The sequence below is a fragment of the Anarhichas minor genome, unplaced genomic scaffold (assembly GCF_050575085.1).
Source record: "Anarhichas minor isolate MPS153535 unplaced genomic scaffold, ASM5057508v1 ptg000003l, whole genome shotgun sequence".
Lineage (NCBI taxonomy): Eukaryota > Metazoa > Chordata > Actinopteri > Perciformes > Anarhichadidae > Anarhichas > Anarhichas minor.
The window spans coordinates 6,385,142-6,401,764 of record NW_027466449.1 but is presented as its reverse complement, the minus strand read 5'-3'; the positions used below and the strand labels follow the sequence as shown (position 1 = coordinate 6,401,764).

Below are 16,623 nucleotides of genomic sequence, written 5' to 3'. Positions count from 1 at the left end.
TTGCTACTTACTTTCAGCGATGAACTCTCTCTGTTGCTCAAAAATGTTGAAGGATCTCAGAGTCTCCTCGTGGCAGCCTTTTGCCTCTGTGTGGTTCTTCTTAAACTAATGCCTGGACTGAGTCAGGCCCTTTGCTTTTATAGCTGTAACCAGGTTTCTAGAAGCTCCAGACCCCCCCCCCCTCTCTCCTTCGGGCTCAGTGACTCGACTGTTAATATTAGAAACTAATGCAGCTGGCATGTTGCGAGAGAGACGGTGAATATTCCAGAGTGGGACAGCAGGTTGACGCTCGGCCAGCAGGGCTGACGGCGAGGGAACACTATGTAGAGAATGTAGCAGTAAGGCACATTGAGTTGGGTGTGTGGAAGTGTTAGCAGCCATGAATACAAGCTTTATCTCCCCGAAAATGGAAACATGCACTGTAACTACCCAACCACTGATCTAAAGAGGCCTTTCTGTTCAGTTGTCTTGGTTTAAAAATAGTTTGACAGGTTTTAAGTTACTTTTCTCTGTTAAAAGAAGTTGTTTTATTGCTGATTTAATGCATTATTTTACATACATTGTGTACACTTATGCAGTTTAATGACATTACATTTTACTTTAGGTGACCCTATTGGATCAAATTAAGACCGTGACAATCATATGGCAAACATAAAAGTCTAATATTGTTTCTCAACACATCAGAGATATTTTTAATACCAGAAGCAGTGGAAGGAAGACATTAAACGCACCACTAATAGATGTGGTTTTACAAAAGAGGAATGTTCATTTAATTAAGGTCAGTGCTGATATTTATTACAAGTTGTAAATTATTTAAAAGGCACATTCATACCATGCCGTTAAAGGTATTATCCAGTCAGAACACTTTATAACCGACCTCGCTGCATGTCAGAGAAACGGATCTCTGCTGGAATGTCAGTGAGCGAATGGAAACTTGGTATTAAATACAGAAAATTATAGTAGTTTGAAAATCTTTTACTCCTCCACCTTTTTAAGGAATGCATACAGCTTGTTATCTTTAACATAACAGAACATCTTCATCTGTTAGCACATAAAACATCCCTTTGGTTTGAACTTATTCAGGTGAAGCTTTGGGTGTTTAAGATCATTTTAGTGTTGAATGCCAACACCAAGAGTCAGGAGTTCAAAATGCACTCAGCCTTTCACAGACTATTACATTTTTACAATAAACAAGTGATATAAATTGAATCACTGTCCCTGTAATAAAAAAGTGTGACTGGATGACACCTTTTAGGACATGTATGCAGACACCATTCAATGAGGTTATTTTAACGAATGTAACACAAACATTTCTAAAACAATGGACTTTGTAATACGGAGTTTGTTGTGGCTCAGCCCAAACCCTGGCTTGAGGAATGTACTAATGAGATCTTAATGTCATCGACAGACGAAACATACATGGTATCTGTTCCATTCTTGCAGCCATCATTTGGCACTGTGCATAAATAGGGTAAACAAACAAATCAACAACTTTGTGATCTAGCAACAGAAGCATTAGCAACTAAATAAGCACATACACATGAAAGCATGCAAGCAGGCTTTTCTTTTAAACACGTGACAAGACATGTAAAATGTTAGTTGGTTATACGTATATTGTATGTTTCCTACTCATCTTATTCTTCATATTTAACACTATGTCCGAAGTTTAATAACTTACATTCAGCATACTTAAAATAATTCCTCCATTTTGTAGCAATTTACAAAATAAAATAGATATCTCTGTTTATCCCAGGACAACTGTGTGTTGAATATCACATCATCAGACACCGTCATTAATACCTGTGAACGAAACACACGAGTGTTATTGCGCACACGTGAACACATCATAAAAACGTATGAGATGCAAGACAACGGCAGAGAAAGATATACGGTACATGAAGAAATCCACCTGTAATAATTGGGTTTGAAGGGGCCGTTCTTGTTGAGACCCATGTACTTGGCCTGCTCGTCAGAGAGCTCTGTCAGGTGGGCATCAAAGTTTGGTAGGTGCAGACTGGCCACATACTCATCTGGAGGAAAGAGACAGATCTGAATCTAAACTTGTGTACGTCATTGTTGGCTCACTGGAACGTGTCCTTTTTAGGTCAAGTCACAAGATGGCAACAATGAGCAACAAAGCTTTTTAAACTGACGTTATATCATCATTTTTATTCTAAATCTATAAATATAAAAAAATATAAAACAAAGCAGAGTTCTTTCTTACCCATCTTCTTGGGCAGGAGATACACATCCTGTTTGTAACGCCCCTCTGGAGCATTGAACAACTCAATCAGGGCCAGGGCCTACAGACAACACAGAGCACACAGTGGTTGTTAAGACTCACAATGAGTTTCAGGAAACTACACGTCACTACAGAACAGCAGGGTGATGTGGTGAGACCCCCTACAGTATCAGTGAAGGGCGCCACAGAGAGGGGCCAAACTACTAACCTGAGTTGTAGCAGTGATGGACAACACAAACGTAGGCACTGTGGAGCAGCTCAGGTTTAAGAGGCGGCCCTGAGAAATAACAAAGTGCACACATGAACTGCACCGGAGAAGTTGACACAAAAAAAGTGTCACAATAAGGGATACGAGTATGCAGCTGCTGTATGAACACAGAGCACACAGGAGCTGTTGGCTGACTTACAGTGAGACGCCAGCAGGCCTCTTTATAATTAAATGTTACTCTCGGTTAAAATGATCAGGATTATAAACAGTTATCAAGAGATTCTGCATACCAATATTTAAACACCAACATATCTCACAATATAAATGTTTCTGTTAGTTTATAGGACAAGAGTGTGGGTTTAAAAGAGGTGTGACAAAACTAATCTTAAGATTTTAAGAGACACTGTTTGGTACAGATACAGCACTGTAGAGGGACGTTACCTCTGCGAGCAGAACAACCCTCTTTCCATCGGGCCAGATGATGTGGTCAACCTGAGAGCGCACCCTCTCCCAGGTCAGCTCAGGGCTGCGCAGACTCGCCTGAGCACACAAAAGACAGGTCAGTCCTACAACTGTACGACACATAGAAATATAACACAGGTAGAAGAACATAGGTCAGAGAGCTGAATGCAACACAAAGGGTGTCATCTATTTGTTATCATGTTCAAGAATTCAAACAAAGCAGAGCGGAACATAGAAGTAAAACAAAGATTAAAAAGGTATGTTTGTCAAAGACGGGCGAAGATTTAGAGAAGTTTCTTATTCTGGATCTCCTAATCTGGCATTTAGGAACAGGACACAGGAACTAGACATGATGCCGTTTTTTTCAAGTCTAATGGATTATATTTGGTCTCAAAGAACAGGATTTGTTTTGAGATGTACATAAGAGTTAAATGTGTTAAGATCAGCCACAGACTGACATGACAAATTATTAAGAGATGGAAGATATTTTAACATAAGAGTGAATATGGTATTTGGCAAAAGATGATGATAATGTATCTATAGATCACATGACTGATCAATACTGTGGAGGAAGCCAGAAACAGCCTCAGACGCCACCCTGATGAAAGCAAGAAAGCCAAAAGCGCTCGGTAAGGAGAATCAAACAGAGTGTCCTGGAGAGAAGTTGTGCAGCGTATCTTAATTGTGTTGCATTGAAGCTCCCACTGGTCTGCATCTTTACAAAACACTCATAGAATTAAAAAGGCACATTACCACATCAATCTCAGTGTTGGAGTGTCCCATGTTGCAGACGATGCAGCCGTTCTTCATTCGGTCAAGCTGTTCTCTAGTGACGACATTCTTGTTACCTAGAATGTGATTTGTAAACAGAGTCACTGTGAGAGCGCTCGTGAGAGTGAGTCGTGATTGCACCAGTTTCTGTTATGAAAGTGGATTAAGCAGATGCATCTAAATAGTGATTGTGATTACAGACTTAAAAAGCATTTTAGTATTCAGACGTAAAGTCTGTTTGTGACCCAGAGACCTAAACTGGGATATTTAAATGGGGCACACTTTAGTTTTGCTGGAAACACTGTGATTTTCAAAGCAGAAGTAATGGATGTCCCTGCATGGGGCACAGTACCAGTGCAAGTTATCACCACGTCCATCTGCCGGATGACCTCACTCAGCTTGACCACTCGGAAGCCGTCCATGCTGTGTGGATACACATCGAGATATTATCATTAGTTTAAGCAGCACAAACACAGTGAACACAACTCAAAACACATGATGGGAACAAATTGTCTTTTTGGAATCACAGCAAATCTGATGCACAACATAGAGAGACAGTGGAGCACAACATGGAGCCGTGCTAATGTTAGTGACTCACCACGCCTGCAGGGCACAGATGGGGTCGATCTCTGTGATGCACACAATGGCTCCAAGGGCCTTTAGAGCAGTGCAGCAGCCTTTCCCCACCTACGCACCACAGGACAGGGCAATCGTTGAGAACAGATATCTACAATCCATGTTGAAAGGTCTGCTGCACTAGTGAAAATTCAGTCGTTCCATCAAAAGTGAGATTTTTTTTTAAATCAAAGAATGATTCACCTCTCCATAACCACAAACAACCACTTGTTTGCCTCCAAACATTATATCCGTGGTCCTCTTCAAACTGGCAGAGACAAGATGACACACACTTTTATCCATATGCACGACTGAAACTGAGAAAACAAGAGTTTGCAAATGATGGCTAGCTTTCCGGATGATTTCATTCTCCTCACCCATCCAGGATAGATTCACGGCAGCAGTAAAGGTTGTCAAATTTCTGCTTGGTGACGGAGTCGTTCACATTCATGGCAGGGACACACAGCTTGCCAGCCTTAGACAACTGGTACAATCTGAGAGGGCGCACGAGGAAACATGTTCAGGCACACACAACACACGCGCGCACTCACGTGTGACCGTACGCTCTCCGGGGCTTCTGGCTAATTGATTCCATTGATAGTCGTAAGTGCACAGCTGCTGTGACCTGCAGTCCAGCTCTGTCGTGTTTCTCAAATAGGCTGAAGTCCAATCAGACCAGTGACCTTCTCAATCTACAGTGTCAGTATGTATTTATACTACTACTATGACTTATATAACTGCTTTTGATACTGTTTGTGCTGACACGGTATGCGTCATTCATCAGGAAGCTTCCTGCTCAGCTCCATATAAAGGACAAAATAGTGTAAAGACCTTGTGGAAAAGAAGCAGCTTCAACTTTAATCGTTTACAAACTTATTAGGTTTTTATTAGCTATAAAAGTAGCCAATATATCCAATAATATAACAATAATCAGAACTCCAACAAGGCTAGATTGGTATTGAATAGCGAATGTAACGGTGTTGAAAACACAAACTGCATCGACAGAAGAGGGACAGCAGTCACATGGTCAAACTATCTGACAGTAATCTGGATATATATATACGTTATGAAAGAGGTTGGACAAATACTACTAAATGGCATGAAACTAACATGATGCACCTTTGTTTGCAATGGTAAACAGTCACTCTACATATCACATCCTTATTTAGGATGTGTTTACATTGTGTTGTCTACCTTCTTTAGTTGAGTTTTTATTTCAGTGTTAACGGGACACTAAATGACCATAAAATAAGTCCTGAGGTTTGATCAATACTAATAACTCAAAAGATATTGCCACAGTCTCTATGAGTTATAGTCCACTACGAGCTGTCATAAGCTGTGCCACAACTTATTATTCTGACAATTATAGCTTTGGCCACCTTCCACACTTTACTCATCAAATAGAGTCCCTGACCGATCAGACACAGAACGTACAAACATATTTCCTTCCTTCCTTTAAAACCCTCAAACTCATCAGATCAGAGCCCCATCCCACCTGTGCACTCCAGTCACACTCTCCTCCACGATGCCCCGGACCTTCTTAAAGACACTGGGATACTTCTTGTACACCCAGTGGGTTAAGTCTCCACCATCATCCAAGATCTAAGCAAAAACACAGCAGGGTTAACGGCATGAATGATAACCACCACGCAGTCTATGATAGCACGGTAGAACCCAGAGAAAGACCAGATAACAGTCTAAGATTAGTGCTGAATTCATCATGGGATTGTCAGGTTGGTACCATATTAGCCTGCCAGCCCTCCGTGTTGACGCAGCGATCGATGCACCACCAGAAGTCGTCCTCTGACTCACCCTTCCATGCAAACACAGGTACCCCTGCAGGAAACAAAACAGACACACCTAATAGCAAAGAGAGACAGCGGCGGAGAGGGGGACCTGCATGAGCAACAGGTCCATCGGGGGGATATTACACAAGGAACGCACAAGCAAGGATCCATAATTTACTATATCACAAGAACACAAAATCAAAAGTAAACGCAACAACATTTTTTAAAGCATTGTAGACACACATTGTAGTTAATGTGTAGACCTCGCCATAGCCATCATGTTGGTAATAGTTTTTTAATAGTCAGAAGTATATATGTTTTATTTGTTCATCTACAAACCATGGCTCTACTTAATAATAATTGATGATGGTGATGTGTTCTTCTTGCTGATGAGCTGACTCTCTGATGAGGTTTTCAGACGTAAATAAGAGAGACTCTTACCTGTTTCAGCGAGAGCTGCAGCCACTTCATTCTGAGTGGAGTAGATGTTGCAGGCAGTCCAGCGACACTGGGCCCCGAGGGCTACCAGGGTCTCGATCAGGACCTAAGAGGGAATGACAACATACACAGCTACATGAACCGGTAGCAGAGACAAAGGAGAGAAGAACAGAACGATCCCAGTGATCTGCAGCGAACACAACGAGAGGACGTACTGCGGTCTGAGCAGTGATATGGGTACAGCCGACTATCTTCGCCCCAGCCAATGGCTTCTCTCCCTGGGCTCTCTTCCTCAAGGAAATTAGGGCTGACATGTCTGGGGAGGAACAGATTGAGCATAAGTTAGTGGAAGCTGAGAGGACGTAAAGGCCAGGATTGTTTTTTGGGGAGAGAAAAGAATGATGGGAAATTCTGAAAACAAAAATAAGACCTTTCTACGATGTGGAAGTGCAGTAAATGGCTAGAAAATGGGAGACTGATTAAACAATAATGTCATCAACAGCTGTTGCCACCCTGGCTTTAAGCCTGAAGAACACCCGTCCAGCAGGCACGCCTACACATCACTCACACGGGCAACGTAAGCAACCAGAGAGACAGACTTGTATACAAAAAACAAAACAGAAGAGACGGGGGAAGAGGTAAGAGAAGAAAATAAGTAAGAAGTGATGAATAGAACTGAGAGAAAGAGTGCCGATCATGTTTCAAGAATAGTATTGACACTGCCTTTTATACGTGGTGATGATAGCGAGTCTCTAATCCGACTGTGTCAAAAAAAAAACAACGCAAAAAAACGGTGAAACCAACTTTTGAGATTGATACGGCATGTACGTGAGTGAAAGGGACTCCATAAGAAACACGACGGAGATTCTCAGATAAAAGTGTAAAGATGGGAACAGATATACCTTGCTCTGCAATTTCTATTTCACGGCGGCCAAATTCGGCCTGCTTGATGTTCTTCACACAGAAGTCACTGCTGCCGTGGGTGTTGACCTGGGTTTTGTCCCGGGGGGAGGTTTCATCATCGGAGCTGTCGGTGTAAGACGCAGCTGTGAGACGGAGAACACCAAAGGTCACTTATTGTGGAAAATCATACAAAAGAGACAATTATACTTAAAATCCATTGTGTTTAGGGTGGAGGTTTTACGTGCATTCCCTGTGTATGTGTGTGTATATATATATATACATATATGGTAATGAGCAATAGCAATATTTCAAACATAAACACATAATATAAAAGGCAATATTGATACAGATCTCCTAACTGTGACTGAGACTTTATCAGACTATTTGTGTATATGTGCTCTTATGCAGCATCTGTGTATGGGTGTACATACTTCATTCCAAAAGATGAGATAAGGACTTAAAAATAGACACATATAATGAGTTCAATCAAATGTACAACACAAACTATAACTGTGAACATTTGCAATAATCTTCAATATCAACAGCAATCGTTTACAATCACCGTCGGTCTGTAAAGATACAGCGGGTGATTTAACGTCTCATGGAGGCGGAAAAAGAAATGAAACTTTCAGGCGTGCAGCACCTGAGCTGTAGCTGTCTGTGGAGGACTGCGAGATGGACCGAGAGAGGGAGCGGCGACCAGCTTTGGTGGGGTACTTGCTGAACTCCTGTTTGTCCTCAGTGTTCGCAAACTGGATCTGGAGAGAAACAACACAAAATGGTGCACAGCGTAAACATAAAAGGCAAACGTTAGGACTTTCATTCTGTCTGTGTGCCCTGATTAAGTGTCAAACATAAAATAATGGGAGCAAGGAAGAGCGAGGAGCAAAACAAAGTACCATCATCATCACACCTGAACACACTCAGTTATATGCTGTGGGTTATTTGTTCACACTAGTTTATATTTGGACTCATTTTTGCTGATTTAGCCTCGAAAACGGTCCTTTGAAAGGTAATACTGAGTCTGTTACAGTAAATCACAGGTGGATCGGGAAGAAGGGAGCTGTTGCCTGTTTTTCGATGCTGCCCTCCTGCTCTGTGATTTAAGCTTTGTTCAAAAACACAGGCTTCCGTTGCTGGTGTGGTTCATCGTGTCAACCCGACCCTTCAAAGGGCCCGAGATCAAAGACCTGGAAACACATAGAGTGGATCAGCACGCGGCTAGTTTCTTGACTTAAAGTCTCTACTGTCCGGTCTCTGGGGTTACTCTACCAAACCACAGACGTTGATGCAATTTCAAAAAGTCTTATCATTCAGCTGTTCAATAAGAGCCGGTGCCTCTGTGAATTTGGGTTGTAACACCCTGAAACTGTAGCAGTCGGGCTGCACGAGCAGACGACAACAGTCGGTTGTCAACATTAGAAACAGTGGGGAGACCCTCAGGCCCTTTAGTAAACGGGGTCACTACGTAGGACAGTCCAACAGAACTATATACATAGTTACCCAACTACATTGATCCTGACAATAATTACAAATGTAGAGAAGTCAGAAACAATCCCAAACACACGTAGAAGCCCAGGTGGGCTGTAGCTTCTACTTTGCTTACACCTGTAAATAAATAGGCCTGTAAGACATACTGTAGGTAGATGACGTGCTCAGCATTTTACTTAAACAGGAAGTCTGCAGGTGGGTTTCAGGTCTGAACCTCATAAATGTCCTTTAGTTTTAGATTTGACTTTTGATCCAATCTTAATATCACCTCTGGTAAACACGGATGCAATTCTTTTTTGACTGCTGCCGGCAACAGATCCACTACTGCAAGTGGAGCAACTTTATCTCGCATGAATAAAACGTTCCACCAATGTTACCTTGACGTTGCTAAAAGCCTGACAACACTGTATAATGTCACAACATCGTATAATGTCACAACACTGTATAATGTCACAACATCGTGTAATGTCATGAAAGAGGGGTGGACTTTTAACGTGCACATTCACGCATTCTTTTCTTGACTTTCTTTCTGTTTTCCTTCATTTTTTCCTCGTCATGGCTCTCGAGTGATAATGTCTTGTTGTCGTCATAATATTTATGTTTCTATATTGATGGTTTACATGTGCTTTAATGGATGGAGGGTCAAAGCCCCTGAAACCCATTCAAAGGCCTTCTTGTTGCATTAGAGGTTAGAGGTCATAGTCAACTGTCTGTGCTATATTTACATTTCTTCACAGCTTTGTTCTCCTCAGTGATAAATCCTTTCAATCGTTCATTGTGTCAATGCTGTGCCATTTCCGTGTTCTCGTATTTTAAATGTCCATAGAATGTGTTTGGACTTCAAACTTAACGTGCAGGCCAGCAGAGTTGACACAACACACAGAGGATGAATGCCGGACCATCAACAGTGAGTTAGGTAACATTTGAGTAGGATGTGCACTGTGACCATCACAACCGTGACCTATAGCTGAAGCTTAGTGTTAGTGACTATGACATGAAAGAGTAATGACACTTGCTCAATGTAAAGAAATGATTTGCTCTGTCAAACTGAACACTGAGAGGAGTGGAAGCTCACAGCTCGCATGCATGACTCAGCTACCTGGTAGTCAGCAAACAAACGTGAGCGGAAGCCCGAAGCGGATTACATTTCATATGTTCATGAGTTCATAGGGTTCATATGCACCAACGTCATTTGTGATCTCTAAGGAAAATAGCTTTACACACCACACCACTTCTTCAAAATGAAAGTAACTGTGGCATTAATGGCTAAAACAGTAGTGACTTTATTTACTGAGTGTTTGTATCTCACGGCCTCCGTTTCCTCTGAGCGATGATACCTTCAACGTCTACTGTGTCAGTACAACGAAACTCGAGAAGCTTGTGAGACAGTTTGAACTGTGATCTCTGCACGTCTCTGTTTTTACAGTTGACGGTGTGCTCTGTCTCATACACTTGTAAAATAGTTATTTTATATTTGCCTTGCATCAGTTTTTGCACGGACTCTTAAATATCCGTACCCCCCCATTCATGGACATCCAAATCAGAGACTCCTTCTCCTGTGGTTAAAGCATTAGGGAAAGCAAGAGGTTAATCTGATTAATGATGAAGTGTTACTCAAGACAGCATTCTGTTTTTGGTACTCTTACACAGTAAACCATCCCGGAGGTGAGCTCTAGGAATAACCTCGGCCTTTTGAGGAGAAGGTTGTACTTCTTGCAGGTTGCAATTAAAAGAGAAACACTTCTGAGTGGTCTGCATCGATGCATAAGATCAAATAATCATTTTACATAACTGCAAAAAAGAAGAAAACTTATGGCATGACAAAAGTAAATGTGGCACATCTGTGTGAGGGGATATGCAGTATATCTTTAAGAATAAGTGTGCTGGATGAGTTCCCGGTGATGCATTAGTAGCGACTCACCCTTTCTCTCCCGTGCCCATGTTTGTGTGCCATGGCTGCCGGTCACTCTCCAGTTTTCTAGCCTGCTTTGCTGTGCCTGTGTGTCCTCTGTGTGATGGGACTAGGTGTCCCTGATGCTATTATCCCAGAACACTCCCAGGCAGAGCCGGAGGGAGGTTCCCACCTATTATCCTGATTTCTAATGGCCAACCTGGAGAGAGAGAGAGAGAGCGAGAGAGAGAGAGAGAGAGAGAGAGCGAGAGAGAGAGAGAGAGAGAGAGAGAGAGAGAGGCCTAGAGAGAATGGGGAGGTTGATTCCCACTGAGCCTCTCTCCCTCCCTCTCTCTCTCTCTCGCTCTCTCTCTCTCTCTCTCGCTCTCTCTCTCTCTCTCTCTCTGGTTCTGCCCTTAACAACCAGCTGCTAAAGTCAGTATGTTGCACTTGATGATTTACGCTTTTTAAGTGCTGAGAGAGCAAATGTCGGAAGATTCAGATTTGTTCACGGACAAAAACAAGAAACAGGAACACAAAACAACACATCTGCTGCCGCTTTTACTTTCAGGCTGTACTCCTGTTTTGGACTGCTAAATCAAAGGGGATAGACGGGAGGAATTAAACCCTGTTTCCATTAGCCTTCAGCTGCATCAATAAGCGGCCCATCCAGTCCCATCCTAGGGCTAAAAATAGCCATTCTCTGTTAGATAGCAGGCCAGGTCACAGACTTAAGCTGTGGTGTGACTGTCAGTCGGCAGTGTAAAGGGTTCAATATGGGCCTGGCTGGCATAAGGTGACATTAACTACTTAGCCAGACACCACTAGTGCTCTACAGCGTCATCTAACAGAGAAGACATGCAGTCTAATCCACACACATCTTTGTATACTGACTACAGTGTGGAGGCCTGCAGTATTTATCTAAGATTTAACTGAGGACAAACGGTGTACAGACAGTAAAGCAGTGGCGTGAAGTTCCTCAGACAGATGCAGCTCTTCATTTGTTCTGCGAAGGCGCCTGTTATCCGCGCATGCATGATGGATTACACAGTGTTGTGAAAAAAAAACACACACAATGCTAATCCTTCCATCAGAACTGTGTGACCTTGAGCAGAAACTTATACTTATTACCATACCTCTAAATCTTCAACAGATAACCTACAGCCATATGTCACGAACAGACCCTAGGAAATGCAGCCCTACCACCTACAATACCAATATCATGTTGTTCCTAAAAATGTAAAATGAGAAGAAAAGAAAAGAACGCTGATAAGAAATACTGTAGTTGAACTAGAGGGATCCAAAAGGCAAACATGGCCGGGAAACGATGAAACAAGTCAGTATGGATGTGTTATATTTCTCATCTCATGGTGACTTTTCCCTCACTGCTAATATGTGTCACACAGTACTATGCCTGTGTGGACTGAGGCAGGCTGAGTTTCAATAAACACGAGAAAGAAACTGTTATCATATAACTAGATGGAAGCCACATAACTTACTGTACATTTACACACCTTTATTTAAAGCTGCCAGGGGAAAAGAACATCTTTATTCGACCTTCACAAAACCCTGCCATAATGTTGGCAGACTAACAAGATGAGATGGCGAAAATGAGGTACAATCTTTTTCTTTTTTTTGTATCTATGTAAAACAGCCCACAGAGATCAGATACCAATGATGATGATGCATGAACAGATTCACCGTGAGTAAGTCCAGCTCCCAGGGGGGCGTATTGTGTAACTGCTGGATGGACTGAGAGAGAGAGAGAGAGGAGGCAGAGTAGTGGTGTTCTCTGACTCACCCACACACACACACACACACACACACACACACACACACACACACACACACACACACACACACACACACTCATTTCATTATGTAGCAGTGACTGTTTTCGTTCGTGGCCCCTCTCAGCAGATTATGTGACAAGGCCTCCTAACTTCATCAGACATCCAACGCTTCTTTTTCATGTATATTTTCCAGGATTTGAATTAGTTTTATCTTTTTTTTTCCCAATCATTTTCGGTATTCGTGTTATATATTCATTGTTTCCATGCAAACAGGTGGCTCCGTTTGACACCAGGCTCTCACATTTATTCATAACACACTGCTTTGTTTTCATAAGCGGAGTGCACATTCCTACCATCCAATATGTTTTCAATCGGGCTCCCCGAGGCGACTCGCGGTCCACGCGTTATTGCCTCGTCAGACGGGGGGTCTGAGCTAATATTCTGAAGTCTGTAAGCCCCGCTGTTGGGAATATAGATATTTTTATTACGCTGATTATTTTGTACTCTTGGACATCGGCCTACTTCAACTTTGAAGCAATCAAATCCCAAATGCAGCAACACAAGATGTATCTTTTGGAATGAACACTACTGACTTGTAACTCTTAGATTACATTATAGGAATATTACCCCACTCATAAAAAACAGTTTGGTGAAGCTCACATTTAGTTTTTGTTGATACCATTTCACTTAAATGTAACGGGAGTTTTAAGGCTTTGTTAATATGTTGGTTAGTCTATTTAACAGGGACCATACCAGATAACTATTGTTAAACAGGACAAGCAGTACAGCATACAGGAGAAAAGCTAGTTTGCAGGCCCCATTGTTTGTTACTCAGCATTTTACTTAAATAGGACTGTCTGCTTGTTATTAGTGGACTTCCTCTGCCACTGCAGTTTTCCTGTGCTGGGTACATGTCATTGTGACTACTAAGATTTATCTTTACCACATTTCATAACTCTGCAATGCTTGTGACTGATTCATACGCAAATGTAGAAGCACAAAGATGTCACAAACATCCCAAAGTGTGTAATGAGGCAAAGGAATGGGGATCAACATAAAGCACACAGTGCTCAGTCACAGCATGTGATATTTAAAATGTACATGAAGTTTAGCATGAGGTCCCAGAATAGCAGTTGTCACTCACAAGCACCGTGTAATTATATAATGCGTCACGTAGAACCCAACTGATACTGACATTGTGAGGCTGGTATCAAGATTGTAGTGACAGTAAACAATACATTTTGTTATAATTAATTCAAATTGTGGATATCGACACATGGCATAATATCGCATCAGTTGTGTCAAACACAAACAAAGTGTGTGAGTAAGAAGGACAGGTGTCACCAGTTAACGGTCACCTTGAGGGACAGAAAAATGCTCCTCAATTGAGATGTTTCGTGTTAATCTGCTGCCTGTAGCCAGCTGTGACACACGGTGGTGCATCTGTAATGAGCAGCCCTCTCAGGGGACTCTTTAATTCTGATGATTGTTCTGTGCCGCTCTGTAGCAGCCAAGACATGCAAGGCCTTTTTCTCACAGGGCCTTGTGCTGCTAATACATTTCTGTCATGCTGTTAATATTACTAATAATCGTAGTGCCCACACTCACACACACACACACACACACACACACACACACACACACAAACACACTCCTGAACAAATTCCAGATTGATATCACAAACACAAGGATGAACTTTCTAAATATAGACATGATTCATTTTTTACAAATAAAAATGTCCTACACTTTCAACAAATCCAAAGCCTTGTGACAGCAATTCATGGCCGATTTAAATTGTTCATTGAACACCTCATATGTAGCGTGCGGCGCCCCCTGTCTAAGCTCAGGTATGTTAGGTATTACTTCACTTTTCAGAGGCCTTAAATCAAAGGTTTATGAGCTCAACTTGGCTTTGAGTTGTTTACTGCCTACAGGATGTTGACATGATGTAGACATTGTGACTTTACATAAACAGGAAGGTTGAATGAAGGCAGGTTTTTCACAATAATCCAATCTTGATGAAATGTATGCTGTAACCTCAGTAATAACGCACTATAAACAATGATTAGATAAATACCACATGGGAACGCTTTTCTTTGTGGCCTAACTTCTCAGACCCTATAGTCGGATGTGAATCATATAAATGGTAAATATTATATTCCCACTTCGCAGCTTGGCTTGCTGCAGCATCACATGCAACAACGCATCAGAGCTGTATTAACCGGCCTGCTGTCGTGGTGTCTCTCCAGTGGCGTATGAATACATGATACATACACACAGTACATTCACTGGCCCGGTACACTAGTATTTCTCTGCAGTACACGGCTGACTTACAGTACATGTACTGGCCCGGTACACTAGTACTTCTCTGCAGTACACGGCTGACTTAAAGTACACACTGTCTCTCTGCTCAGTGAGTGATGGCGAGCATCACGCTCCTTACCTTCTTGACGGATTTCAGAGTGGGCACTGCGGTGAACGCTGCGGAAGGCATTTCCCCCACGTTCATGTTCACATCACTGCTGTTCTTGCTGACAGTCATCGCTGAATATTTCTCCGCGACGTTTTCGGTCTCTTTGACATATTTCGTGGCTTGTTTCACCTCCGCCTTGCTGTCCACAACCGAGTCGGTCATCGCATCCAGGAGAGATGTTGAGGCCGTTACTGAAGAAAGAAACCTGGCTTTTAGACCAGACTACCGTTAGCGTTAGCTTGATCCGTTTGTCTCTTTTCCTCTCTCTCTCTCTCTCTCTCTCTCTCTCTCTCTTCGTTAAGCTTCGTGGCTTAAAATGACCGAACCGTGGCTGAAGCTCTTCCACTAGACCCCAGCGCGGAGCAATAAGTAGCCTACTTTAAGAGAGATTACCCCTGTTCTCTATCTTCACTACTTTCTAAAGACCGGTGCAGGCACTTGTTTCGGTCCTCTGGTCTGCTGTCATCCGCACCCGGCAACATCTCCGAGTGGAGGGGGCGGTTTGTCACCTGAACGAGTAACGTTAGGCGGTGTAACGTTAGACTGCGGTCAAGTCAGCAGACACTCGGATCTCCGTGATCAACCCAGCAGACACTTAAATATTAGTGCGCCTATATGCTGAAATTCACGGTAAACGCATTCAAACGGCACAGATCGGGAGCGAGCGAAGGACTTTGCAAAGTTAGCGGAAAGATTAACGTGAGACAACATCCGGTTTTCAAAATAAGATGTCAAATAAATGGGAGCGATTAACGTCAGACAACATCCGGTTTCCAAAATAGTTTGTTATATAAACGTATATACAAATTGCATTAGGTGGAAATAAGATAAAATTAATTATATTAACATTAAGTATAAAACATGTTAACTGCTTCTCGTGAGTTAAATGGAAAATACAACAAAATTGTGTCTTTATTCTTTGATTTGAGGGTTGCTCTTAATTCTTAATTGGTACAGTTAACATGTTTGATTTTTGTTTGGATGTGGTCAGAAATGTCCTGAACACATACATATCAGTCAGTCAGATATTAGTCATTTAATTATCTTTCCAGCAACCCTCAAATCAAAGAATAAAGACACTTCATCCACAATTCAGTTGTATTTTCCCTTTAACTCACGAGATGCAGGTAACATGTTTTATACTTAATGTAAATATAATTCAGTCCTTCGCTCTCTCCCGGTGTTCCGTTTGAATGCGTTTACCGTGAATTTCAGCATATAGGTGCACTAAAATTCAAGTGTCTGCCGAGTTGACCACGGAGATCTAAGTGTCTGCTGAGGTCACTGCGGTAACGTTAGGCGGTGTTCATCCAGTCAGAGCCGGTGCAGAGGAACACGGAGAAGCAAACGGATGAGGCTGTTTTTCTCACATTAATTGAAGAGTAGCGCTGGTTTTGGTTACACTCACTTGTTACTACCGGGTCACTACTTGAGAGTCAAAGCAGGTCTAAGCTAGATGTTCTGTTTCAATAGAAGCAGCATCTCAATGGCCCTTCAGCGTCATCGGAGGCTGAGTACATTCCCCTCCCCCTTCGCTGTGATTGGCAGA

At 42.3% G+C, this 16,623-nt stretch overlaps 1 protein-coding gene across 1 annotated transcript; it reads right to left on the bottom strand.

Moving 5' to 3' along the window:
- Positions 1-508: 508 nt before the first annotated feature.
- ahcyl1 (adenosylhomocysteinase-like 1) lies at positions 509-15,754 on the bottom strand. The gene is made up of 17 exons (XM_076090944.1): positions 15,045-15,754; positions 8,070-8,184; positions 7,426-7,569; positions 6,739-6,839; positions 6,527-6,629; positions 6,040-6,134; positions 5,794-5,900; positions 4,676-4,792; positions 4,503-4,566; positions 4,282-4,370; positions 4,036-4,106; positions 3,666-3,760; positions 2,892-2,990; positions 2,451-2,519; positions 2,225-2,303; positions 1,910-2,030; positions 509-1,800 (listed from the first exon to the last, which is right to left on the bottom strand). The coding sequence occupies exons 1-17, from the start codon at positions 15,234-15,236 to the stop codon at positions 1,794-1,796; spliced, it is 1,668 nt and encodes a 555-aa protein (XP_075947059.1). The 5' UTR covers positions 15,237-15,754; the 3' UTR covers positions 509-1,793.
- Between the last annotated feature and the right edge of the window lie 869 nt (positions 15,755-16,623).

Bases quoted from the DNA above. Each gene is read 5' to 3' on its own strand.
- ahcyl1 (XM_076090944.1), bottom strand. From the start codon at position 15,236: ATGACCGACTCGGTTGTGGACAGCAAGGCGGAGGTGAAACAAGCCACG. The intron at 4,567-4,675 runs GTGAGGAGAATG...TGTCTCTGCCAG, and splicing joins CGTGAATCTATCCTGGATGG to TTTGAAGAGGACCACGGATA. The intron at 2,031-2,224 runs GTAAGAAAGAAC...TCTTTCCTCCAG, and splicing joins TCTCCTGCCCAAGAAGATGG to ATGAGTATGTGGCCAGTCTG.